Source organism: Homarus americanus, unplaced genomic scaffold (assembly GCF_018991925.1).
Source record: "Homarus americanus isolate GMGI-L3 unplaced genomic scaffold, GMGI_Hamer_2.0 scaffold20465, whole genome shotgun sequence".
In the NCBI taxonomy this organism is placed as follows: Eukaryota; Metazoa; Arthropoda; class Malacostraca; order Decapoda; family Nephropidae; genus Homarus; species Homarus americanus.
In genome coordinates this window covers 1,227,538-1,254,292 of record NW_024756914.1, presented here as the reverse complement: position 1 = coordinate 1,254,292, position 26,755 = coordinate 1,227,538, and the positions used below count along the sequence as shown (strand labels likewise).

Here is a 26,755-nt window from a genome sequence, read left to right as displayed (position 1 = left end):
AGCAGCCATTCCTTCGACCATTCCTGGAGCCCACAGAGGTCCTTCTGCAGCTCTTCACAGTCCGCTTGGTTCTTAATTTCCCGAAATAACTTGGCGTCATCGGCAAACATTTGTATGGAGGAGTGTACAACGTCAGGCATATCATTTATGAAACAAACAAACAACAGCGGGCCCAATACACTACCCTGCGGTACCCCACTTGTTACAGGTACAGATGACGATTTCGTGCCATTAATCACCACACATTGCTTGCGGTCATGTAGAAAGTCTTCTATCCACGCTAGGACATTTCCCCGAATTCCGTACCCTTCCAGTTTGATTTTCAGCCTTTCGTGGGGTACACTGTCGAAAGCCTTGGCAAAATCTAGGTAAATATTGTCGATATTACCACCCCGTTCTAGAATATGGGTCCAAATATCCAATACCTTGAGCAATTGTGTCAAGCAAGAGCGCCCCGGCATAAAACCGTGTTGGCAATCTTTTACAAGGTTGTTTCGTAGTAGATGTTCCATCGCTGCATCTCTGATAATACTCTCAAGTACTTTACATATTATGCTGGTCAGGCTCACCGGTCTATAGTTGTTCGTGGAGTGACTATCGCCCTTCTTGAAGATAGGACTCACATAAGCCACTTTCCATTCACTGGGGACCATTTGTTCATCCAGGCATTTACAAAACAGAATCTTCAGGGGCTCTGCAAGCTCGTTGCACAGCTCCCTTAGCACTCTAGGATGCACCATGTCCAACGGTAAGGAGGCGAATCATATGTCCCAACGGGATGAAGAAACTGCACTATTTGAGACTAAATGTGAAAAGGACCTAGGTGTGTATGTTGACAATGAGCTGAAGTTCTCGAGCCATTGCGAGAAGAAGGTAAATCAGGCAAATAAATCATTGGGTCTTATAAGAAGGTCGTTCAGATATCTAGACGGCCCGTCCCTCGAAACGATCTTCAAGAGTGAAGTGCTTCCCCATCTGGAGTACTGTCACCCCGCCTGGTCCCGAGATATGCTAGGGACTGTCAGTTGGCTGAAAGTGTTCAAAGGAGGGCCACCAGACTGGTGCCTGCACTTTGGCACCTCAACTACCCTGAGAGATTGGAGCGCCTGAACTTGCCTAGCTTATACTACAGACGGGCAAGGGGTGACCAAATTGAGGTGTATAAGCATCTCAAGGGGCACCACTCAGTCGAGTGTCCTTACTTGGAGCTGGCGGACGCTCGCCCCACAAGGGGTCACAGCTCAAGATTGAAGAAGCTGCAGGTCCAGAAAACTGTGAGGGCAAACTTTTTCGGAGTGAGAGTTGTGAGCTCTTGGAACAATCTACCAGAAAGTGCCACTTGCCAACAGTGCGTAACAGAGACGTGACCGATCTCCCAAGCAGCTAACGAGCTGATCAGTGGTGAAGAAGATATAAGAAAAAACCAAAACAGAAGAAGAGCCACCCCAGATATAGAAGCAGTAAACCAAGTGCTCCAATTAAGTTAATAAAGTAATTAATAATAGATTACTGATTATGAACTCTTGCTCAATAGGCACTTCCAACTTAATCCTCTTCGCCCCAAATACTGAAGACCGACCGTCCAAGGGCGAAGGGGATATAAAAGTAAAGAAATAGGGAGTTTTATCTCATAATTTCTTAATTATTTATGTAATAATGTAATTCTTAACCTTGATACGCGCTTAAAGACCTTCATTGTTGAGGAGCAGTAATAACAGTAAAAAGTCATCATAAACAACAGTATAAAGTCATCTGTTTACAGTAGAAGACATTTAAACCTGACGTCATGATGTGTACCTCCCGCCATTGAACGGGAACAGTGATGTAGTCCTACCCAAGGCTACTGTAGTCAAGTCTAGTAAGAGAATGTACGTATATTAAGCCAAAGAAGCGTGGTGGTGGGTGAAGTGTAGCTATAATGTCTTACCCACCTAGAAGAGGAAGAATTAACAAACGATGTGAGTTGAGTTTTGGTTTTTTAATCGAGTGGTGAATTTTGTTCTACGAGTTGTAACATACAGTGTAGTATTTATTGTGTTTGATAGGTGAGTTAGTAGAAATAGCCATGATTAATTATTTATTACTATGTATACAGCACAAAGCCCAATACATTAGGCAAAGGCTGCCCAACATTACCTCTACACAATCTTGGAATCTTTACTAAAACAACAACACGATATAACCAATACAAGTGGAAATAAACTAATATTAGATTATTTATCTTGGAAATGTTTTGTTTTCTGTATTTTTACTGAAATGCTTGTTACAAGGGGCAGGGTATAGGTACAGCAGTCGTGTATGAAACGTCCATGAATATTATTGGTACCTCAGTTTAATAGGGTCCCACTAATTACCCAAATGTAGCCAAATATAGCCGGAATGAAGTCAAATAATGGTCCTAGATGAATAAATCGGACTGCTAATCACTTCTCGACTAGTATTTGGTGTCATAAAGTCACAAAAAATTGGTAAACTTAATTTAATCTGAGTTGTGTTAGGTTAGGTTACGTTAGATTAGGTTAGGTTAGGTACATGCACTTGATCTATTAACTCAAATTAAATTAAGTTTACATGCAATCTATTAACTCAGATTAAAGTAAGTTTTCCAATTTTTTGTGACTTTCTGACACCAAATACTAGTCGAGAAGTGATTGGCAGTCCGATTTATTCATCTAGGACCATTATTTGACTTCATTCCGGCTATATTTGGCTACATTTGGGTAATTAGTCGGACCCCATATGTGTGGTGAGCACACTATAATGAATGGTATTAAGATGGCCTTCTTTCTCATTAACTTAACCTAACTTAAACCTAACCTAACCTAGCATAACTTAACATAATATAAGGTAACCTATAAATTAACCTAACCTAACCATTAACAAAACTGTCCATCAATACGGCTGCTGTACCTGTATCCACTATGTCTCTCTTTTGCTTAAATCAATAAGAAGTTCTGATTGTTTTTTTGTTTTTTTAATTTGCTAAAGATATGGAACTCACGGCTTAGTGTTTATCGAGTTAATTCGGGTAGTGTCTGTTATACAATTGATACATGTAAATAGTCCAATGTTAACAGAGGTCATTACACATTTGCACTTCTTATAGGTAATGCTTCATATGGTACACTCTATCTGTACTTACGATGTGTTTATTTTAAATTTCAGAATGTAAATATGATGTTGAAGAAGACATAAAAAGGTACCACTTCCCGGCAGTGGTCCAGGTTACAGCTACCTAATAAAATATTTATCTAAAAGACAACTTATCTTTTACTTGAAGAATAAATCAAATTGGGTGAAGGAATAACACTTTCAATTTTATTTGATTTCCTCCTTTTTTCCCCCATGTTCTTCCTCCACTTGTTGTTAACAAAACTTCCCAGCGACTGACCTGTCTCTAAGCTACTGAACACTTCCTAGTGACCTCTTCATATGAGCTGAAATATTAGCACCCTAACCTACCAAATTTAATCTAAATTTAACCAAACCTAACCTACCTAACATAGCCTAATCTACTTAACTTCGCCTAATCTACCCAAATTAATCTAATCTACCCATATTAACCTAATCTTCCCAAACTAACCTAACGTACTTAACCAAGTCTAACTAATCTAATCTAACCTGCTTAACCAAATCTAACTTAACTTAGAAGTGTTCACATCTATGAAAAGGACAATTCTGGAAAGCATTCGTTTGTATCGGTAAATTGGTCGAGTACTGTATATTAATATGCCCATAAGCGGAACAATTGGTGCAGAACATTTCCAAGGATCAAAGATTCTGGCTAACGGGGTTATTACTTGTACACTGTATGTGGTACAGTACAGTACTAGAATTCAAGAAAGGGGAATTGCATATGCCTCATAAGCTTTGATGAATGGGAAAAAGCTGTGTATGGTTCAGAACTTGCATTTGATATTAGGAAATTATAGAAATTTCAATGAAAAAAATGCAGAATACTTTGTAATTAACTTTATACTGTATTGACAGATTTGGACAACAAGCATAGTTTGTCAAGGCAGGAGCACAGACGCCATGTGGGGTCCAGGGAGGACCTCGACACACAGCCACCGCCCAGGAGAATTCCACACTATGAAGAGGATCCATTTTGGTAAGATTATAAATATAAAGGCTAAGATTTCACTTTGTATATTTCATTTATGCATGTTGAAGATACAAGCAAATATGTGTGAGTATTTCTGGATGTACTCTTAACCCTATCATGTTGCTCTCTGTACCTGCCATGCACCTCTTTTCTATGTTACTCCCCTCATCTACTTTGAGGTTTCTATACACCTTGAATTGCTTGATACAGAAAAGGGGGAGATGATCAAAAATAATAGATAGATATTGGTAGATAATCCATCTTTAGATTATTTTAAAGTTTCATTTTTATACGTTTATACTGTAATGACTGTTGCAGCTTGTGTGTTGAGAAGTTATTCTTCATTTTAATTTCCTTAACCTATGGACTTTCTATTACTCATTTAGTATACTGTACATCCATACATTAAGAAATAGGCTCATTCCTCTGATCACATTTCTACTTACACAAAGGATTTTATTACCTAAGAATATTCGTAACATGATCTTGGTCTGAAGCCTTTTATCTTTCTTCAGGGAGAACAGACAAGATGATTCAAGTTACAGCAGAGACCCTCACACAAACACCAGATTCCGGGACTATGGGAGCAGTCATCACGAACAAGAGCGAGGACAGCCATCCAACCCCCGTGGGAATTGGGGTCATGGGAGGAAAGCCAAACAAGTGGGGAGAGGAGGACGGGGAAGACCAGTGGCAAAGGCTGAACCTCCACTGGTGATGAGTGGCATACCTCACTTAGAACATTCTTTTGTTATGAATAAAAAAACTGGTAATGCTGCTGTCATTGGGGAGGAAGAAGCTACAGGTGAAAGAGAAACTGAAAGTGTTTGTAATGCTGGTGCAGATACCCCAAGAATGGCAGATGAAAACAAAGGGGACTTAAGTTCTAGAGATTCAGAGAGATTTTCAGGTGAAAGAAATGAAAACGTATGTAATACCACTGTAAGTGAAGCTCTGACTAAATGTTCCAACCCTGCTGATTATACCCGAACATCAAATTTTGGACAAGATATTCAGAGTAGACATAATCTTGTTGACAATGAAGCTACTGATACCTGTGGCTTCTCAGGTAATAATAGCCAGGTTCCTGAACAAATGAGAGTTAAAGAAGATGTGGCCTGTGAATCTCTAGAAGTTACTACCTATAACAGTGAAAAGCAGCAGAATGTTGATAGGTTGCTTGAGGAGGAGAGTGGTGGTAGTGAACCATCCCTGGCACCACCTCACACTCACAAGTTGGCTGATCCAGCAAAACTAGAACTAGAGACTGAACGTTACTATGATGAGCTCTTAGGAAAAGAAGAATCTGAAAAGAAAATAGCTGAAAAGCTGTCAGCATCCCAGGTGGCAAAAATAACCGTCAGTTATAAAACTGATGAAGAACAAAAACAAGCGGAGGAAGATAGAATACAAGAGGAGAAGCAGAGAGAACAAGAAAGGAAGGTCCAGGTTGAAACAGCTTGGTCTATTCTGCATCAGTACTGGCAGTTTGTGAGAGAGAATCCATATGACTTCAATGGATGGACATATCTTATGAATCATGTTGAGAACATGGTAAGGGGTGATGAAATTTTTAAGTTTAATTAATTTTTTCTCAGTGCAGAACAACCCTCTTACCCTTCCAGTTTTATTTTAGGTCTTTCCCTCCTGTTCTCAAATTCATTCATCTCTAATAATTTGTCTGCCAAAGTACTGTACTGTACTGATGGTGCTTTATACAGTACATGATTTGGATGTCAAATTGTACATGTGACAATATGGTTACAGTACAGTACATATATCTTGACATAATATTACCCTTGGTTGTGGTTTTTGGAGTTGGCTAAATTTTGTATCTTACAGGATAACTTGGAGGCTGTACGCTCTGCTTTTGATGGGTTCTTGCCACTGTATCCATACTGCTTTGCATACTGGAAGAAGTTAAGCGACATGGAGTTAAAACACAATGAAATGAAGAGGTATGTCTGTAGTACAGTAATATATTGTTAGGGACATTATAAAAAAGATGCATAAATAAAGAAGTGTTTGGAAGTTAAATGATGAAAGTGGCGTGGGTATTAGGAAAGAATAATAAGTGTTAATTTGAAAAATTTTGTCTTCATTACTGTACAACTAAAATTTAAAAAAAGCAAATGAAGATACTGTATTATTTTAATTGTAACTTTTTTCTAATTGTAGAATGTTTATGTTCCAGATTCTCAAGATATTGAAAATTTGTAGATTAGTCCCTGATGTAAAGCTTAATGCATTTACTCTACTATATTTCTTTTAAGTATACATGTATTGTAGAATTGGTGTCTTGCTGCTTACCTAAATATACACGTGAATGGTCTCCTCCTTTATGTTCATGTTGGTCTCTGTGATTACAAACATTAGTAACTCAAATAGATAATAAAGATCCTGAAGTTACAGTTTGGTAAAGAATTTTCTCAACAGTTTTTGTAGTATATTTCCTTAGATTTTTTCTCAGGTGTTTGTCCATCCTATTATTCTGATATAATTTATGATGTGAAGCAGTACAGGTGTTCATCAGTTATCACACATGTTCCACTTGTACTTGCCAGCAGTAGAGGGAATTTTGGGGAGGAAAATATGTAATAGATTGAAAGATAATGAGAAAATTATTTTTTTTTTTTCTAGGTCCTTGGGTATCCTTCTGACTGGTACTGAATGTGTGCCATTTTGTACGGACTTATGGCTGTCACTGCTGAATAATATGATCACATACGTCAAGCAGAGAGATCTACCACCTCATTTGGTAAAAGAGTACGTAGCAGCACTGGACACACTCGTTTATTGTTTCACTTTTCACAATGAGAAAATAAAACTGATAAAAATAATAGCATCATTAATTGAACACCAAGCTTATCATCAACATATAGAAAATATTTAATAGCTCGTACTTCAACAATACCTTGGTGTGTTTCGTTTAAACTTTTTTGTTACTGCCATTCATTTATTGAGGACTAAGATAATCATTTGCTTGGCAGGTTGTATCAGAGTGGCCTGGACAGTATGGGAGGATCTTGGCACAGTTCAAGTCTGTGGGATGCTTGTATAAGTTATGAGCAGAATAATGGAGACCTCATAACTGTGATGGCTCTCTACAGGAGACTGATAAAGACACCAACGAGACTATATAATAAACATTGGGATCAGTAAGTTCCTAAAACAGAATGCTGGGTCAAACCTCTGCCCTTTGTTCTTCACTTAAGATAACTTTTATTGCCTCTACTGCTTCCTCCCCACCCTAACCTCCCCCCCCCTCCCCCCTGGAAAAAGAGTTATTCGTCATAAGTGATAATTGTAGGTAAAATTGAATTCTTGCCTAAGTAGGTAGTTAGATTATTGTAAGTATTTGATTTCAGCATTATAAGTGTGCTTGGTGAAAACTTGGGTAATTTTGTACACCATCTTCATGTGAAAGTTATATTGTATACTGAGGTAATTTTGAAACCAGCTTGAGAGTGCTGAATCTCACAGTGCAAGTGAATCATGGTATTGTATTGACCTTTTCATTTTTAAGTTCCCAGTAACTTAGGTGTCATCTATTTTTCAAGTTGAGCAAAATATGTTGTTGGTGTTGTTATTTTAAACTTATTACTGTAGATTTTATTGTGCATACTTCTAACACTGACCTTTATACATACTGTTAAGATCCATATATTAATAGTTTGAAAGTTTCCCAATTTTGTGGTACAGTACAGCACCTTGAATTATTACTGTATTAACCCCAGTTGGGAAGGACCCATAGACCCTCTTGCCTTCTGATATTTCTCTCTAGCTCCTTCATTAAAACTGAATTAGAAGGCTGGGTGCTTACTTTAGTTTCATTAAACAAGTACGTGCTGTACATATAGCTCCGGGTGTACCAGTTTAAGTCTTTAGATTGTAAGAGGGAGTTTTGATTCATTTTTTCCGGATTTTGTCTTTGTGTCTGTATATAAATAATTGGTTTCATGAGTGGAAGACATTGTATATTTATTTGGTTCATAATATATTTGTTTACCTTAAAGTGATAGATTTCTTCGTGCTGTCTGAGCGGGAGTTATGTAATTTATGATTATTAAAAGAGGAGCAAATAATGTCTAGGGACATTAGTTTTTATCAAGTATTTCATCTTCATTAATAAAATAATTGTAGGCATTTGTAGTAATGATTAATTACTTCATATTGCTTGTAGTTTTCTGGCTCTAGTTCGAGATCATCATCCACGTAATCTGTTGCCCGCTGAGGAGTATCAAGCACTACGCAAGCAGGCGTGTGAGGAGCTCAAGATTAAGTACACCTCAACAAGTCTTATGCCACCAAAAACAATTCAGAAGGTACCTTGAGGAAATATTCCGGTGCAGTTTGTACTTTATATATTAACCCCATCCTCTCTCTCACTATTTCCCTCTTTTCTTGATGATTCTGTACCCCATTGATCTACCCAACACAAGTATTGAGAGAGGTAAAGATGATACATACATAGATAAAAATTTCTCCAAGAATGTAAGGAAGAATTTTGTTGAAATTTTGCTCGCTCTTGTCTTAATAACCTAGGATGGATTGCTTCACTTTTGGTTACAATTATTCAAGATGGTAGTTACACTTGACAGTCAGATTGTCACTATAAAAGAGACTTATGAACACAGTTCTAGTGTCACTTCTGGGTGAGTGTAAACATTGTGCTGACACATAATTGTATACGGATATTCTTGTATGACTTTATCAGTTTGCTGTCAGAGAACTTTAATTTTACCTCAACATAACCTACTTCTCCCCCACCCCAGGTAGCATTAGAGTGTTTAATTGTCAGTTGGAGTAAGCTTAGGTGCCTAATCTTCTCATATCCAGTTTAGTACATGGAATGAAGAAACTATATCATCTTGTGTACTGTAAATATCAACAAGTACCATATATCTGTTTTTGCTTCACAGACTCCACAGCCAGAGGATAAACTGACTTCCCATCTTAAGGAGAAGGTTGTGGCACTTTACATCAAAACTCATGAGTGCAATGAAATGCAAGTGGACAAGAGGTGGAAGTTTGAAGAAAGAGTGAGTTCTTTTTACTTTTGTTTCGAGTGTTTGATAATATGTATATGGTGTGCCCCTCGAAAATGAGAACCTGCACAGAACCATAACTTCATTTGATAAGAATACTCAGGTTTTACTGTACTCTCCTGTTCTTAGTTAAGAGTGATGGCTTAACAGATGATGCCACTAATTGGTTTACTTGGCATTGAGTGTAATTTTTTATCTTAATGGCAGTGATTACATAATTACATTGATTACTTTTTTACAATATGTGTAGTGTGAATGTACAGTTGCAATGTCGGAATCATAGTGGAACCTTCTTTATAGATATTACATCTATCGCATTGCTTAGCACAAATTTTGAGTACAAATAGTACTGAAAAAATATATTGTTAACCAGATGCTCGGAAAGGCTATTGAGGGGTGGAACACTAACTATGAGAGTTACACAGAGAAGCCTTTTGATAGACTTGCAAGGAAGTCACTCTGAGTTTTTTTAGAATTAGCTGTCAGCCATATTCAACAGATATTTACAGCTTAGGGTTTCGTCCATAATCTTGAAATTATGTATTTTGTTCAAATTCATAGTGTAGTCATTCCTGGACATGCTGATTAAGGATTTTTTGTAAAAAATTAGATATTTGGATTATTACTTGAGTAAATGACTCCTGGATATTTTTAATTACTTTCGCAATGCTAATTATTCGCCATCTATGATTTTTCAAGGTCACTTGTTTGTGTTTATGTGTTATTCTGGATGTACTGTACTTAAATAGTTAGATACATTAAATTTCAATTCTGAGAGAAAACGTTTGTTCAGTCTAAAATTCTATAAATTTTTCTTTTATTGCAGATAAAGCGACCCTATTTCCATGTAAAACCTTTGGATAAGAAACAAATCAAGAACTGGAATGATTTCTTAGACTTTGAGATAAGTGAAGGAGATCCTGTGCGAATCATACCTCTGTTTGAGCGCTGTTTGGTCGCATGTGCTCTCTACGAAGACTTTTGGTGCCGTTATGCTACCTATATGGAAAAGCATGTACAGAATGTGATGGATGGAAAGTTTATAGAGGTAGCAAATGATGAAGACAAAGTTAATAATGAAAATGGAAAAGAATGTAAAGAAGATGGGGAGAGTACAGAAAAGTCCGTGTCAGATAGTGTAGAAATTATAAAAGAAATTAGCAGTTCGGGAAAAGTTTCTGAGGTTAACAAAATGGAAGAGAGTTTAGATGCTGTAAATACTGATGAAAAGGTAAATGGTAAAAGTGTTGATGTTGAAAGTGTCGAAAATAGTGATGATTCAGTAGTGCGGGGCTGTAGGTTGAGTGTTGAAAGTGATTTTGTGAGAGATTCTGGTGTTGAAAGCATAGAAAAGAATGACACTGCTACTGCAAATGATTCAGTGAAAGCAGACATGAAAGAACAAAAACAAACTGGTGAAAAAACTGATGAAAAAGATAATGAAGTACCAGCAATAGAGGAAGATAAGAATGAAGGGCACGTTACAGATATATCAAAGCCCCTTACCTTAGAGCAACTGAAGAGTGAACTGTGTTGTGACTTGAGCATTACAGGACGTGTGTTAAAGTGCCCCCCGCTCACCCCTCAGTGGATTAAGAGTGGGGTGAGCTGGGAGGACGTAAGACATATTTACCGTCGTGGTGCGTGGATTCATTGCCCCAGTAAACCCTGCCTCCTCATGCAATGGGCAGAGTTCGAGGAGACACAAGGTAAACAAAGCGACCCGGGGTTCAGTGGCCAGTCGGGGTCATCTGCTGCAGTAAGCTCTCTTTGTTTAGTGTGTGTCAGTCTGTTAAAAGGTTTAGCTAAGTGGCAGCTTACACTTGATCATTCAATTGGTTAATATATACAGTACAGTACATTAGCTTGTTTGTTTGAATGATATAATCTCATTCCCCCCCCTTCAGTAAAGTAATCATAGCTTATTTTAGGAGTTATTATCTTTTTAATTATAAGATTATGAAATTAGTGATAAGTTCTATGTAAGTCATTTCTAAGCATCGCTGTCAAGATGTGTTCTGAGAGCTCATTTATATTTAGATCCTAAGACCTTTTGCATGATAATAGTAACCCCTCACCAGAGAATAACATAGATCCCCTCACACCAACAATGCAATTTGTTTTAACTGTGTCTTTGCCAGGTTACGCCATACGCCCACACACAATTAGAATTACATCACATTCACATACGTTTGTGGTTGGATACAGTGTTTAGAAAATAAGGTTGGCCATGAAATTTTACAGATACACCACCTAGGTTTTAGTTGTTTATAAGTACCCAGGAAATATGGTGAAGCTTCATATATTTCCTGCCTTTGTAAGTGCTGGAAAAGGTTCGTATGTTACATGTGCTAAGGAATTATGTTATAGTACTGTATTGGTCCCTTACCATAAGTATAGGGTGAGTCCTCAGGGATTATTTTTATGTTAGGAGAGTGTGAATGTACCAGTTCTATAACATTTTCAGGGGATATGATATGAAAAGACATTATCTGCACATTGACCAAATTGTGTTCCTTTGTTGCCCGAGTTAAAATTTTAAGAGTTTGAAAGGACAGTAAACCCTCGATAACTTGGCACATATGGGGCTTTTGCCTTGCCGGGTTATCCCAAATTCCAACTTATCGAGGCACTTACCCCTTCCTACAAAAATACAATAAAAAATAATCGACCCATATATGTGTACATGTAATTACTAAATTAAAGAAACTAACACTTATCAGCACTGCTGGTGAAGAATAAAGCATCATAGTAGGTGACATAGAGGCATGGTAGGTGACAGAGGTATGGTAGGTGACACAGAGGCATGGTAGGCGACACAGAGGTATGGTAGGTGACACAGAGGTGTGGTAGGTGACACAGAGATATGGTCGGTGACACAGAGGTGTGGTAGGTGACACAGAGATATGGTAGGTAACACAGAGGCATGGTAAGTGATGCAGGTGGCCAGATATGCAGAGATTTTCCAAGATAATTTTACATATCTTGACATTTTTCGAGTTAAACTAATACATTCTGAGACCACATCCATGCCGAGTTATATGAAATTCAGAGTTATCAAATGCCGAGTTATCGAGGGTTTACTGTATTGTACACAGTTTATTTAATATTGACTTGAGGGTTTTCTTGATATAATAATGAATAAAAACCTAGAGAACTAATACCCAACAGGTGTCTTGTCATTTAGATGACACAAAGTAAAACTGAAAGAAAAAATTCCACCTAGCAACCAACTGGGCAGTGGGGTGTACCATGCAGAGTAGCTTTCATAACTCATCCAGTACCATAAATGTATTATTTATGTATCTTCACTAAAGAATATTGTTTTGTTCCTTTTGAAAAGCAAAGAGGTGAATATTGTGATTGAATTCTTTGATGAATGTGCATAAATTGTATCCAATTATGATTGAATAACAAATTATCTACTAAGATTTATTTACGGATTCTTCAAGACTAAGGTCTGGGGCGACTATTTGGTCACCATGATCTTTGCACAAAATTTTCATCAGCTATGGTTCATAGGGTCTTCTTCAAGGTCAAGGAAATAGTGCCATTGTCTACTGTGCCTCAGAACTCAGAAATTTCTACAGTATTTGGGTTTCTTTAGGTAAAGACATTTCCTGTGATATAAACTTTTGTGGACTTTGGGAAATGGGTGGTAATATATGTTGCATGAAAGGTCAGGTAGTCAGCTCAAGGCACCAATTGACCTTGACCTCATATCTATAGAACTTGTAACCCTATCATGCTCAAATTTGGTACGTACAGTTTTATATAATGCTAAAGAAAGGCCCTTTGCTAAGTTTTATCCAAATATACAAATAAAAAAGTAGGGCATTTTAGTTCATTCGTTTGTTAGGAAATGTCCCATTTTTGAAATATGGACAATTGATTGCAGGTAAGCATGTTAAGGTAGGTAACACTGACTTTTATTATTTCCGAAGTTTGATTGTAAGCTAACAGAATGGTAAGATTATTTCTTGTTATTCCTTAAGGACTACTGTACATAAATTGGAGTGTAATGCATGAAGTCCTGTGCTTTATGACTGTATGGGAATTTCTTTGAATTTCATGACAAATTAATCTTGAGAAATAAATAAAAACAAGGTGCAGCATTTAGGAGGATAAGTTGACACGGGAATAGGTTACCTACTTGGAGCTTGAAGAAAAAGGGGGAAAGAACCTGGATGTCCTTATTTAATATGAAACAAAACTGAAGGGTAAACGAGATATGAGTTGGGGACAAATGAAAGGAGTAACATTTTAGAATAGATGTGTAGTCTTGTTGTGTGTTAGATTATAAGAGCAGTGAGAGAGGTGAAAGCAAGAGTAATGGAGAGAAATGGACGCAAGAGGAAGAAGCAAATTAAACGTGAGAGGAGTGACATGGCATAAGTGGTTGGGGCATAATGGAAGTCTGGGAAGTGAGAGATTGTTAATTAGAGGGAGAAGGGGAATGAGGAAGGAAGGATGGGGTGAAGCGAAGACTTAAAGAAGGAAAGATGGTAGTGAAGGATGCACTAAAGATGAGGGGGGTTGGTCATATAGGATACAGCAGTGTGCACGAAGGAGTGACAAGTACGGCACTGAGTGAATTTTTTTGGGGGTGGGCGGAAGTAGGCTATCAGTACATGCTGCTGGAGGGTGATACTGGCTTGTGTGAGGTGACGTGGGTAAATCAGATTTAGTGTCTTGTGGAAGGGAAGAGCACCATAGAACACAATGTTTCCAGTAGTGAGAATGTGTTTGCTTGCTTGTGTTTCTGGTCACCATACATTAATTAGGAAAAGGATAGAAAGAGAAAGGAAATTTAGGGTGTTGTTTTTACACTTATTTAAAAATTGTCTTCCCTTTAAATGTGTCTATTCACTTCTTGCTAGGACATACCACTCACACCTCCCCCCTGTTGACATTCATCCCCAGGTGTTGCATTGTTGACTCAACCATTCCTAACATACAGATAAATTATTTTTGTTCATGTTTTATGTTACCTTTACAGTATCTCATTGTGAATATATTTTATATTTCCATCTTTATAAAGTTTCTAAAGGAGTCCAATTTTCAGGTAACTTGGATACATCAAGAGAGCTGCTCAATACTGTCATTGCCAAGTACCCGAAGTTGCTGAAGGCTAGGTAAGGATATACTCTACTGTACTGTATCTGTAGGGCAAACCGAGTTACATTAAAACATTTTGTTGCTGGTTATTGTACGGAAGAGTTCATCACTCATATATATTATTATTGATGAACATAGAATAAAGTTTATCATGTGCACAAGATCATTTTCTAAAGGTAACATATCCTGATATACCTTAACCTAATCCATCCAACCTAATTTATCTAATCCAACTTACCTCTATTAACTTTTCTAAATAATCGAACCTAAACTCACCTATTTAACATAAACTAAGCCCACCTACCTAACCTAGTACTGTATAACCTAACCTAACCTAACCTTTTTATCATGAATCAGGATGCAGCTGATAGAGCTTGAGCGGAGAACCGGAAGTTACCAGCGAGTTGAGGAACTGTATGTGGAGGCATCTCGTGCACTGACCCAACCATCCCAGCGTTCATGGCTGGCTATCAGATATGCTCGATATCTCTTTAAGGTGCGGTGTAACCATTTTTATTTATTTTTTTAATTAGTCTTGTTTCTTCCTATGCTTGAAGGTTACAGGTGCACTAAGACTATAACGGATTTAATTTTTCCCGCTTGTAAGCTCTTACAACTGTTTATAACTTCACAAAGCGCCTGTGGTTAGTTCTTCATTTGGGTTTGGGTCTCAATTCCATTTTGCAATTTCATGTGGCATACATTTCTTAATGTTGTATAGTTTTCAGATTTTACTGGAAGCAGACAGGGCCCTGGCAGTCTTACGTAAAGCTCTGAAAAAAGACAGAGGTAACGTGCACCTTTATCATCACGTCTTTGATATATGTTATCAACGACAACCTCTGGATTGTCAAGGAGTGCTGGCGTCTGTGCTGCTGGCTCTTGCTTCCAAAGAACTTTCGGTGCATGACAAATACTGGTTTGCATACAAGAGAGTTGAGTTTCTAAGAGAGCACGGAGATATAATAGAGTAAGTCTCAGATGTAGTTCTTTCAGGTGAATCTTATACAAGTATAACTATCACCTGTAATATTTTTTTAGTAGTAGCAGACTATTACACCTCCGTATTGAGTCATATTAGTAACTTGACTAATATTTTACTTTTGACAATCCTTAAGTTTTTTAACATTATGGGAAAAATAGAAGGCAAAGAATTTAAAAGTGGATATCTCTAAATCTGTTGATTGAATTTTTCAGACATTTTCATGGATGAAGACTATAAGTAATTCAACATTGCATCTTTTATTATTGTTTACTGTCATTCTTGACTTAGTCATGAATGCAGTAAACCCTCATTTTCCACTAATGTTGGGTTTCTGGAGAACACTATGGCTGGAAAGCACTATGGCTATGATATATCTGTGAAAAATGAAATTATTATTTAGATCAAAGACTTTTTATTCTGTACAAAACTTACTTGGAAAGCTTTGAAAGTGATGTGACCAGTAATTATTGATTTTTGTGTGATTGATACAATATAGGCTGAAGAGGGCACAGCAGGAACTTGCTGAACTAAAGGAACTGGCTGAGAAAGATAAGTTGGCCGCTAAACAAGAGAAGGAGATCAATCCGGAGAATAATGAGTCAAAAGCAAAAGAAGTTTCCCAGAAGGATGAAACTGAGGCAGAAAATAAAGGTACCTGTACTTATTTATCTAATGTGTCCAACTTAAGTCTAATAGCACTTTAGAGATTGTACCTCTGATAACCTTCCTTTCATAAGTGGTTTATGGGGATGGATGAAACTATGTTATGTCAAACAACAGGGAATGACCAGATAAATGTCTTGAGGCCTTGTTTTGGAAGGTAGCTCCACAACACTCTTCCTGAGAGGGACATTCCTGGACTGGGGTGGGGATGACTTATGTCACTTCATCCCTTTGAGATGTATTAATGTTTTTTGTATCTCAATAAATGTATCAATCAATCAATCAGTTCCACAACAGAACATTTATATAGCAGTTAGAGGAAAGGATATTTTAATTATATTGTGTAAGGGTAACTATTGATCAGATATTCATCCACTTTTCAGATGGTACAAGTGGTGAGGGCAGTGAGACTGCCGGTGCACCAACAGCAGAGTCAGCGGTTGCAGAAGCTGCCTCCACGGGGGTGTTTCCCAATCCTGGTCCATATCAAGACCCTCAACAACTCAACCAGCAATTTCCTGTACCATATTTTGCAGCTGATGGTATGTTCCCTTTAGTTTGATTATTTATTGACATATGTTTTGTTTTTTCAAATATGTATATCAGAACTACAGTTTTGAGAAACCTTTTCATAGGAGTTAGAAGTTGAAACTGTTGACACCAAGTACAGTATATATCTGAGATGACATCAGAGAAGATGGGGAGATAAGGTGAGGGAGACATGATAGGGGATAGACATTCAGGAGGGAGTGATAGACATGAATGGTTGAAAAGTTAGACATGAGTACAGTACCTGTAGTAATTTTTTTTAGATGGATTTAATATTTTAGTATAATTTAAGTTATTTTTTTCTTCTGGACATAACTCAGACACTGCCCCTTTACTTGTTTACTGCTTAAGTAGTCCCCCAGTCTCCATGCGATTCAGTCTTATTTAAAACATGGGCTTCACCAAAGTGCTTTTTTCTTACAGGTGCCATTACGTACAACCCAATGGCAGGTTATGGTTATGGACATTCCGATCCTAATCAAGCTCTACCCACGGCTCAGGAGGTGGTTCAAGGTGGTGGGCAGGACACACACCAGCAGAAGTCTCAAGAAGAGTACCATAAGGTCCCACCATCTTGGGAATTTGAAGTCCAAACTGGCTCATATGGGTATGGCAGCATGATGTGATTTATTGAGCTCATGTGGCTCTCTGTTGAAATTTTGGCCTGAAAAGAGTCTTTGCTTCTAGGTGTTCAAAAGTTTGGAAGATAATATTTTATGCAAAGATTTACAACTTATTTTCCTTTCTTCTTCCCTTTTTTTTTTTGTCCTTTTTTCATTCTCTATATCATGTATGTAGACTACCTACTGTACATATCACTGTATACTCTATGCACTTCTCACTATGTACCATTGGTATCTGTGAAAATGGTAACCTTGTAACATTAAAAGGATACAAAATTCACATCAGTAATTTAGTTCAGTGCAAGTGACTGTACATCCAAGAACTTATTATATATACTCGTAAATTTGCAGATATGAGAATTTTAAGTGTTCACCAAGTATACATTCCAGAACTCACATGGCTATTTACAGGTATGGGAAGTCAGAGGAGCACAGGTGGCATCAGGAGGCTGGGTACCACCAGTACAATGATCTTGTTGCTAATGGCTATCCTCAGCACCTCAAGGATAAAGAGGTAAATTCATTGTTTCATTAATTTATCCTAGTGACTGTTGCTTCATTCTCTGTAGAAACTCTTTCTGACTAGCTGGCCAGATAAAGTGTTTTCTTAGTTACTAAAGGAGGGAGATGTCTTGTTAAGTTCAATACCTTTATGGTTATCATATTGTATAATGTTTTTTAATTGTTAAAGGTTCAGAAAATTATTCTGTATGTATTGTAGCTGCTAGCAACTGACATACTCACTCATGCTGACATATAATGGGGACTTGAAAAACTATTGTATGTTTACATTTGCTGGTCGACTGACTTTGTTTTATTTTAAATTATTAAACCTGTAAAAAATTATTATTTAAATGTACAGTACAGGGGTATTGAAAATATTTAATGCTTCTCTAATAAATGAAACATTAAAGACATTTATTGTTCTTAGACAAAGGCAGTGTGGATATGCTAAAGTGAGTAATACAATTAAGTTAACGATTCTCACTTTAACACTTATTCCATCATTTCTAACAAATTATAACTTTTTCTTGAATCTCAACAACTGCTTCCTGGACTGCAATTGTTCAGACTCGAGGTGTCTTTGTTTTACTGGCATAATTGGGTGGTGATATTTGCTAGCAAGTTCTGTGCTGCACTGTCTATGTAATCCCTAGTCAGTCATAAGAGTTATAAACATCTCCAATAGACAATCATTTTAGTGCCGATAGTTTATCCGAGCCAGGGCTTTACTGTGCTTTATTAACTGAAACAGATACTACTATTCATCTGCATCAAGCACCCTGTAACTGTGTAAGGAAGATAATTTATTTTCAAATTTCCTGTTGTACAGTATTTATATGAATAGTATGTTTTTTTTTTTCAGAATGACCAGCAAATGTAACCTAAACTGACTGGCTAGAACCTTAACCCTCCTCCCTTAATACTTTGATTAATATGAAGAAATTGTTGAGTTATTCGTTTTATCGTTATATGGATGGACCTTAAGAACTGAACCCATACAAATAACAAGGACTTCCTCTAATGTAATTAGGTTTGGATCTTAGACTGAATATGTAGAAAACTTGTCTGTCTCACATGATACGCAGATCTAGTTCAAATTTATGAATTCAATTGGCTTTTAAGTCATTCATAAAGACAAAATATTTTTACCCAAATATTTTTACTTTTTATACTTGGGATTGTGTGGGGCTGCAGTAGATTTGTCTTATTCTAAACAGTCTGCCCCACTTCAGGTTGAAGAAGTCAAGATGCCTTTCACCATCAACGTAGACCATATGCGTCGACGTCCCAGGGGTCAAGAGACACCTCAGATGCCAGACATGAGCCAGCCTCCCCCATCAGCAGCAACAGGGAGTCTCCCACCCATCTCTGTTGTCCCACCCACAGCCTCAATGTCCTCCACCTTACTTCCTCACCATAAGTTTACAAGGTATTTATTACATGCAGATTGTATCATTGTGTTGTAAGAAATAATATGATATGAAAGTTGGGACATTATAGCAGAACACATTTGTTACCTCAGTTAAAGTGAGTACAGTACTGTGGCAGATGGGAGAGTGTATTGTTCTTGGTTCTGACCATCCTGCTCTATAGAGGCAAAAGGCATCCAAGTCCTCCGTTTAGTGGTAACTCTTGTTGGCAGTGTTTTCATACGTGTACATTTTATACAGTACATTTAATTTTTTTTACACCATGTAAGATAGAAGAAGCCTGAAGACACTGCTAGAAGCTTTAAGGTAATGGACCTTGAAACAATTGAAAGTATTTATTTATTTATTTATTTTTACAGACCCCCACCATTCCCAGGTATAGGCCCTCCAGGGCTATTCCCTCCTGGCTTTGGAGCTCCACCTGGTCCAATGGATGCTCCTCCTCCTCCTGGAGAGGGACTGTCTTATTCTAAAGATTCTCAGCGGTCATTCTTTGACAGTCCTCCTCCATTTGCCAAACGCAGACATCTTGATGATTTCAGGTATTTTGGAAATTAATTAGTGGTTTGATTAAGTCACTTTGGACACTCAGTACAGCAAAGTCTCATTTAATGTGAGTACCGGTAATATAAATACAAAATCACACAATTGTAAATCCGTTATGTTAGTTTTACTTAATAGTCACTACAACTAGTGGTGGTCATGACAGGAGGCTATTGGCCTGTGTAGGATTCCTCCACCATTCTTGATAGTCCTATCTAGGACTTTTATGTTAGCCAGTACTGTTCCTGCTTCCAAGGTTTCAGTTGGTAGGGTGTTCCATGGGTGTACAGGGTATTGCCTTTTGTGTGAAGAAGTACAGGTACTTCCTTATATTTGATCCACATAACACCTTAGTGAGTTTAAATCTTCTTGTGTTGGTAATACTGTTCTTGATATTTTGATTGTGTTTACAGATAATATATCCTGAATAATTTGTAAAACTCAAGGATGTGTAAAAGTTAAAATATGTAACTACTGGATTATTCTATAGTAAATATTAAAATTTTGTTCTAGTCTTCAGCTTCCAAAAAGGGTTATATTAAATTTAAATGTTGTGGGAAGATTCTACCTGTAGTCAGCTTACTGTTTAAGGAGAGAATAGTGACTCAGATATTAAGGATAGATCAAATACTGTACATTTAGATATGTAGCTTCAGCCACAGCTGCATTATTTAATTATTATTCCATATTGCAGCTTAAAAGATGAGCCGCCGTACAAGATGCACTGCACAGAAAACTTTGATCTTGCCCGACAATATCGACCGGAGTATGATAATAACTACACAGCTTCTCCTGGTCCTAGTGCCCCACCAACCCACAGAGCAAACTTTGGATCATATGATGCCAACTTCCAGTCTTATTCTCCATATGGACAAAAGGATGATGACCATCTCAGGGAGCAGTGCGATGATAGGCATCAGTTACCATCTCAAAGAAATAGTCCAGAGCTCTCCAGGTTTAATGAGTCAAACAGATATTCTCTTCGTGAAGCAAGTAGCTTTGACACTCCTATACCAAAAGAGGTCAGTTGTTTTCACAGTTTTAAAAAACATCAGTATCTGTTGCTTTGTCTATTTAGACGACAGTATTAAAAATGATAATGTCTGTAATCTGTATGTATGTTTACAATGGGTAGGGTATCTCTTACAATAACTTCTTATTGGCTAATGCCATTTTGGCTTACTTTACCTACTTTAAGACCAATTTGAGTTGTGTCAGTCTCTATTTTATTTAAGTTCTTATAATATTTTCAGGAAAAAAATTTCGTGCAAATGGCAAGTTCAGATTGGCTGACTCAGTTTTGCCTTATTCTACCTTTCTTCACTTAGTAAGAGAACTGGATATATGATTTATATACAATTAAATGAAAAATAAATTGTACAAATATCAACTCGGAGAGAACAATACTGTGTCCACCTTGCACCACAACAAGGGCTCTTTAGTGTGGAATAAAAAAGGTTTAGAATGCTATAGTTGAGACAAATTGTTTCTGACATAAAAGGAAATGTCGGTAGTGTCAAATAATTTGCAATTAAAGTGTAGTAAAATTTCATAATATAAAGAAATTTGGCTTAGTGTTTATAAAAGACTTATTCTTACCACTGAGTGTGTAGTGTTTTACTGACAAATTGTATAAATTAGTTTTAAATCTAAAATAGCAGGAAATGATTATAAATATTTAATTGCAAAACAATAGCATTAGATGGAATAGACTACAGTACACTGTTCACCCAGATGGGAGATGAAAATCATTAGCTAAGTATCCAAGGTGTCTAGGCCCCAGGGTTGACAAAGTATTGATCTCAAATATCTGATGAAATTCCTTGAAAATTACACCCTTTAGAAACCTTATATATTTAATAACTGTCTCCAAAACTCTGGGTATTATAAGGATCTTCCAGTGATCAGTGTCACAAATAACTTTATAATGCTAAAAAAAAACATGATTCCTGTCTTCTTGAAATTCATTTTGTACTATTTTTATCTAACATTTATAATGGTTTGTACAGGTGGAGATGAAGGATGCAGAGAGGCTGTGTGTTAATGTTCCTGACTGGCTGATACAGGATGGTGGGGAGCTGTGCCTTAGTGACACTGACCGGGGTGTCTCACTTATTCGTTACTGGCCAAATTTCATGACCCAGAAGGGAGAGAAGGTAAAAATCTTGTTATCTTTTAAGCTTAATTATAGCTTAGCTTAAGTTAAGTTAGGTTTGCTTAGCTTAGCTTGTTAGGTCAGGTCAGGTCACATCCAATCCTCACCTCTCCATATGATTTCTTACTTTATTAACCTATTCCTTATTTCCATATTCTCAATTTCCTCATCTCTCACCCTTTCCAAACTTGCAATACGTTTATCAGAATATCCATTGTAACGACTGTACCGTCTTTATTAACATGTTGCAACAGTCTTGTGTTTAAATATGATGTAGTTATATTGGGGATGACACTTCTCCTGAGACTAGATATGATTCAGCAGTATGGGCTGTTTCCTCTTCACTACTCTTTCTTAAACTTTGAGAGCTCACTGGCCATTCTTTGAAGATCCTTAATGATAGAGATACCTCTTATTCCATGATAATTGCTGGAAGTAAAAGTCAGATACAGTATTAAGGCTTACATATTTCTTTCATAGCAGGAATAATTCACTCTTCCTCAACCCCAAACACATGTAACATTTACCTTGTGTCTTATTGTTAAAGCTAAGTCATTGTTGAGTATCCTATCAATATAAATGCTGTAATCCCATCCACAGACAGTTTTCCGTATCCTGAGGAAAGGACTGAAGTGGCACCAGCGGCGAGCAGTTACTGATGGGCAGTGGCAGAACCTCCCTCACCTGCTCTCCTGGATTGGTCCGTGTGACTACTCGTACTCAGGCGTCACCCTGGAGAGAAACACCAACTGGTTACCGGAGATTGTTGATCTTCTTCACAGGTGAGTTTGGAGTTTGAGATGTTTTTCAGCACTTGTGCGTTTTTTAAATTTGTTCTGTAAACTATTTACTATAAGATTTTACATCCCAGAAACTAGTTCTATTGAAAATGTAAGACAAGTTTGTTTTGCATTGACCTGCAATTTGAAGATAACATGCTCACCTTGGCCACATGAACATAGAAAGATTAACAGGTTAATCTTGGCATTATTTACTGTGTGCAGCTTGTATGTGGGCTGTAAACAGTGGAAAGGTGGTAAGAGTGGATTTAATCTTTGCAAATGTTTAGGATGTGAGGTGGCATAGTGATAGAATGAATGAGAAGGAGTGTATAGGTTATGTATGACAGGAGAGAGAACCAAAACAAAGGCAAATATTTTACTGCATAGTTCTCCTATATAAATGGAAAGGTGATAAGAATAAAAGCAAAAAATTATTGAGTATCAAGTCCATTAAGTTTACAAGGAAACGTGTATGGTAGTTGTTATTGAAAAAACTGTTGGAAAAGTTAGAGTGTATGTTATGGCATTTATGAATCTGGAGAAAACATATGAGAAAGTGAGAAGGAAAGTGATAAGAGGGGCTTATTGAAAATGTACAGGATAAATGAGAAGAGTTTTTGAATGCCATCCAGAGTTTTTATAGACTGTGAAGCCTGTTAGGAGGAGAGGAGCCCAGGAAGAAGCAGAGCCTGTAAACAATTGATCAAAGTGTCTAGTGGTGTTTGGGGATGTCACGGTAGTAAGAGTGAGTGAATGACCGTAAATTAAGACTGTTGGTACTTTTAGTTCTGTTACCAACCACTTCCACACCTCCAGTTGTCAAAAGATAATACTGTAATGCCCATAATTATTGAAAAATTTTACCTGTTGGTTTAGTATACTGTATATAGTGGTAGTAATGTCTTGTTTGGGGCATAAATTGTGAGTCAGTTCCCTTTCTCTCTTGACAGGTGTGTGGTGGTAAAATTTGATTAAAAACTGAATTACTGAAGTTTAACATGTGTGTTTTCTCTCAAGGTTGATTAAATACACTGGTAACCAGTACAATAGCTGCTTCCTGAACCTTCACCGTAATGGGTACGACCATGTTGCCTGGACGGAGGAAAACCACCCAGCCCTCCGTGATAACCCCTCGATTGCCTCTGTCTCACTGGGTAAATAATCATTATGATTACTGTACCTTGAAATATGAATTGTACAGTATTATGGTTTAATGAAGTGCAATTGATTGTAGTTTATAGTTTCCTTGTTTAAGTGAAACAGTTCATGAAATACAGTACCCTGTACATGTATTTAGAAATTGTTTGTTGAATTTCAAAAGCAAAATGTTATAAAATATTATACTGATGTAGTGTTTGTTTGGTCAGGCACAGCCAGGCTGTTTGAGATGAGAAGAAAGGATGGGCGAGGATTTCTACAGTTTCCCCTTTTTCCTGGATCTCTGCTTTTGATGGAAGGAGCCACTCAGGAGGACTGGCAGCATCAGGTGAGCTGCCTTGGGCTACATTATATTACCGGTTACACACTTCTACTGGATGCCACAGTTGCTGCTTATTTTCACACCACACACAAACACCATAGTCTCATAAAAAAAGGTTTTCTTTTGAAAATGATGCAACATAAAACTATAGAGAAAATACATACATATAGTTGTAAGAAATGACATTAGAGTTAAGAAACTGATGAGAAAGGCTGCAAGAGATTGTGCAGCATAGAGAGCTGACAGTGGGGTATGCTATAACGAACGTAATTGGTTCCAGAACCTCGTTCGTTATAGCATTCGTTCGTTATAGGATTAATCCGTTCCAGGCCCCCAAATACAACCGCTTAACACTGAAAAAATTCTGTGGAAAATGTAAAAAATACGGTACTTTATCTTACCTTAGTGTTATTCAGCATGCAGGTACCCCTAAACACTGGCACATTACTATCACTTCCACTGGGAGTCTTGGCTTTAAGGTCCTCAAACAATTGTTTAGCCTTCTCACAAATTATAGCTTCACTAATGTTACCACCTGCCATTTCTTTCTCCTTTATCCACACTAAGAGTAAATTTTCCATCTCTTCAATCACATTACACCTTGCTTTGCTAAGTCTAAAGATTCCCTTAGCCACTTGCACAGTTTTTAACTCCTCTTTATTCTTCAAAATCGTACATATAGTCGATTTAGCCATCCCATATTCATCACTAAGTTTCGCAATGCTTCTTCCATTCTCACGTTTCTTTATAATTTCTTTCTTAGTTTCAAGGGTTATTAGCTTTCTCACTCGCTTTGGACGACTCATTGTTACAATTGTATACTTGTATAACAAAATAGTTATACAAATAACGCGAATTTCCACATCAAAAGACGAAATTTCAACAATAACAGTGGTGCACTGGCTACACATTGAGACAAAGATGGCGCCTGACGCTCTTGTTGTGGGTCGCGGAACAACAATATTCATGCGCCAGGCGAAATAGTCCGGTATTCATCCGCGTTCGTTGTAGGAGTTACGTTCGTTATAGCATTCTCAATTTTATAGGTAAAACCGTTCGTTATAGGAATATTCGTAGTAGGATCCGTTCGTTATAGCATACCCCACTGTATATGTGGGACATGTTCCGAGAACCAAGGATAGGGGGTAGTTGCCGTCTCCTCCCCGAGTCTGGGAGAGATACTGCCTCCTAAAGGTTCCCCCCAGACTGGGACACTCGACCAACAAGTGTTCTATAGTCATTGAAACCAGGCAGTCATACATATTGACATATTTATCAGCACAAAGGGCCCATTACAGAGCCTGGCCAGGGCTGTCTCCCACCTCTGTGGCATTCAGGAATACATTGAGAGCCCGAGGGGTTCATCTCTGTTTTGGTTTCCTAAAGCTTATTTGGACCAGCAGGGGCATCATAATACTGCCAGGCATTACAAACAGAATTAGCATATTATTATTTACTGAATCTTTTTATAATAATTGTATAAACAATGACTGACTTATTGTGTTTACTCGAATGCATAAACAAATATTGTAACTAAGATTTTTTGAGAGAGTTTTCAGTTTCATTCAATTTTATTTGTTAAAGAACAATAATACATGCTTAGATACAAATACTCTACTGTATAGAAATTCTAAACAAAAATATAAATTTATAAACAAAACTTAGGTTGCATATTTCAAATAAGAATTTAATGAATTTATCAGAACTTTAATATTGATTATAATTCTTTCCTTACAGTTTCCAAAGGAACCCAACGTCCCCGGCGAGAGAATGCACATGACCTTCCGCAAATTGTACATGATTGAGGGTCTGACAGTGTGACGCTTGTGTTCTATATTTGTTGTACTGTGGCCAACACCATCTTATGGAGTCCTCAGCATGTCGTGACAGAAATAACCGAAAAATATTACCATTTTCATATATTCACTTCATAAAGGAAGATGATCTTTAATCCTTACACTTAAATGAACATAATATCTGAATTGGTTGGAATAAATAAATAAAAAAATATACTTGTACTGTAGAGTAATACCTGTATTTCCATTCACCGGAACTCTCCAATAGATGGAATGAAAATCAGGCCAGAAAGATTCCAGGGAAACTTTCCATTCAGGGTCTGTGAACGAGTTTCTGAGGATGAAAATCGGGCGCATTTTCAGGAGAAATTCCATGAAAATGTTTCCAAACCTCCCCATTCTGAGTCTAGGAACAAATTTTCTGGAAGTTCCAAGAGACTGCATCATGGTCCAATGGGAACCCACGTGCTAGGTGCATGGGTGGGGGCGAGCTGCTTGGATCGTTTACTTCATATTCTGTATTTTAAAAACTCAGAATACTAGATCTCTGATGATACGATGCTCTTATTAACCTGAAATTATGAGTTTATGAATAACCATAACATAACTCCCCCAGCTCATCCTGCTAACTATTGCTGGTGCACGAAGAAATGTTTATTCCATTTATGTTTTTGACCTGATGATATTTTTTGGGGGGGCGGGGGCACAGTCTGTGTGTTGGATTGTGTGGGCATGTAACTAAATAAAAAAACTATGAGGAAAAGTATATTTATCTACCCAAAATTACAAGTTAAAAAATAACTATAACAAAACTCCTACCTCAGCCTGGTAGGGAGACCGCTGGGGGATGTGCTGTAACAATTGAAAGCGGAATTACTAAGGAAACTACTTAACTCACACAAACAACTTATTTCACCTGAAGATTAACTATCCTAATGCTACCTGGTGGGGGGCTAGGTTAAATTAAGTTGTGT

The 26,755-nt window shown here is 37.4% G+C and overlaps 1 protein-coding gene across 1 annotated transcript; it reads left to right on the top strand.

Moving 5' to 3' along the window:
• Positions 1–1,774: 1,774 nt before the first annotated feature.
• LOC121857314 (pre-mRNA-processing factor 39-like) lies at positions 1,775–26,544 on the top strand. The gene is made up of 24 exons (XM_042353316.1): positions 1,775–1,958; positions 3,991–4,111; positions 4,621–5,659; positions 5,948–6,063; positions 6,746–6,871; positions 7,096–7,263; positions 8,289–8,430; positions 9,028–9,147; positions 9,980–10,862; positions 14,219–14,288; positions 14,629–14,767; positions 15,000–15,241; positions 15,753–15,907; positions 16,303–16,461; positions 16,892–17,075; positions 17,503–17,605; positions 18,828–19,024; positions 19,385–19,567; positions 20,263–20,590; positions 21,578–21,724; positions 22,324–22,505; positions 23,523–23,659; positions 23,873–23,991; positions 25,723–26,544. Exons 1-24 carry the CDS (start codon positions 1,919–1,921, stop codon positions 25,804–25,806), a joined length of 5,184 nt encoding a protein of 1,727 aa, XP_042209250.1. The 5' UTR covers positions 1,775–1,918; the 3' UTR covers positions 25,807–26,544.
• Positions 26,545–26,755: the final 211 nt, after the last annotated feature.

Excerpts from the sequence above, each read along its gene's own strand:
- LOC121857314 (XM_042353316.1), top strand. The coding sequence starts at position 1,919 with ATGTCTTACCCACCTAGAAGAGGAAGAATTAACAAACGAT. Across the intron at positions 8,431-9,027 it reads CACCAAAAACAATTCAGAAG|ACTCCACAGCCAGAGGATAA; the intron begins GTACCTTGAGGA and ends TTTGCTTCACAG. Across the intron at positions 9,148-9,979 it reads GGTGGAAGTTTGAAGAAAGA|ATAAAGCGACCCTATTTCCA; the intron begins GTGAGTTCTTTT and ends CTTTTATTGCAG.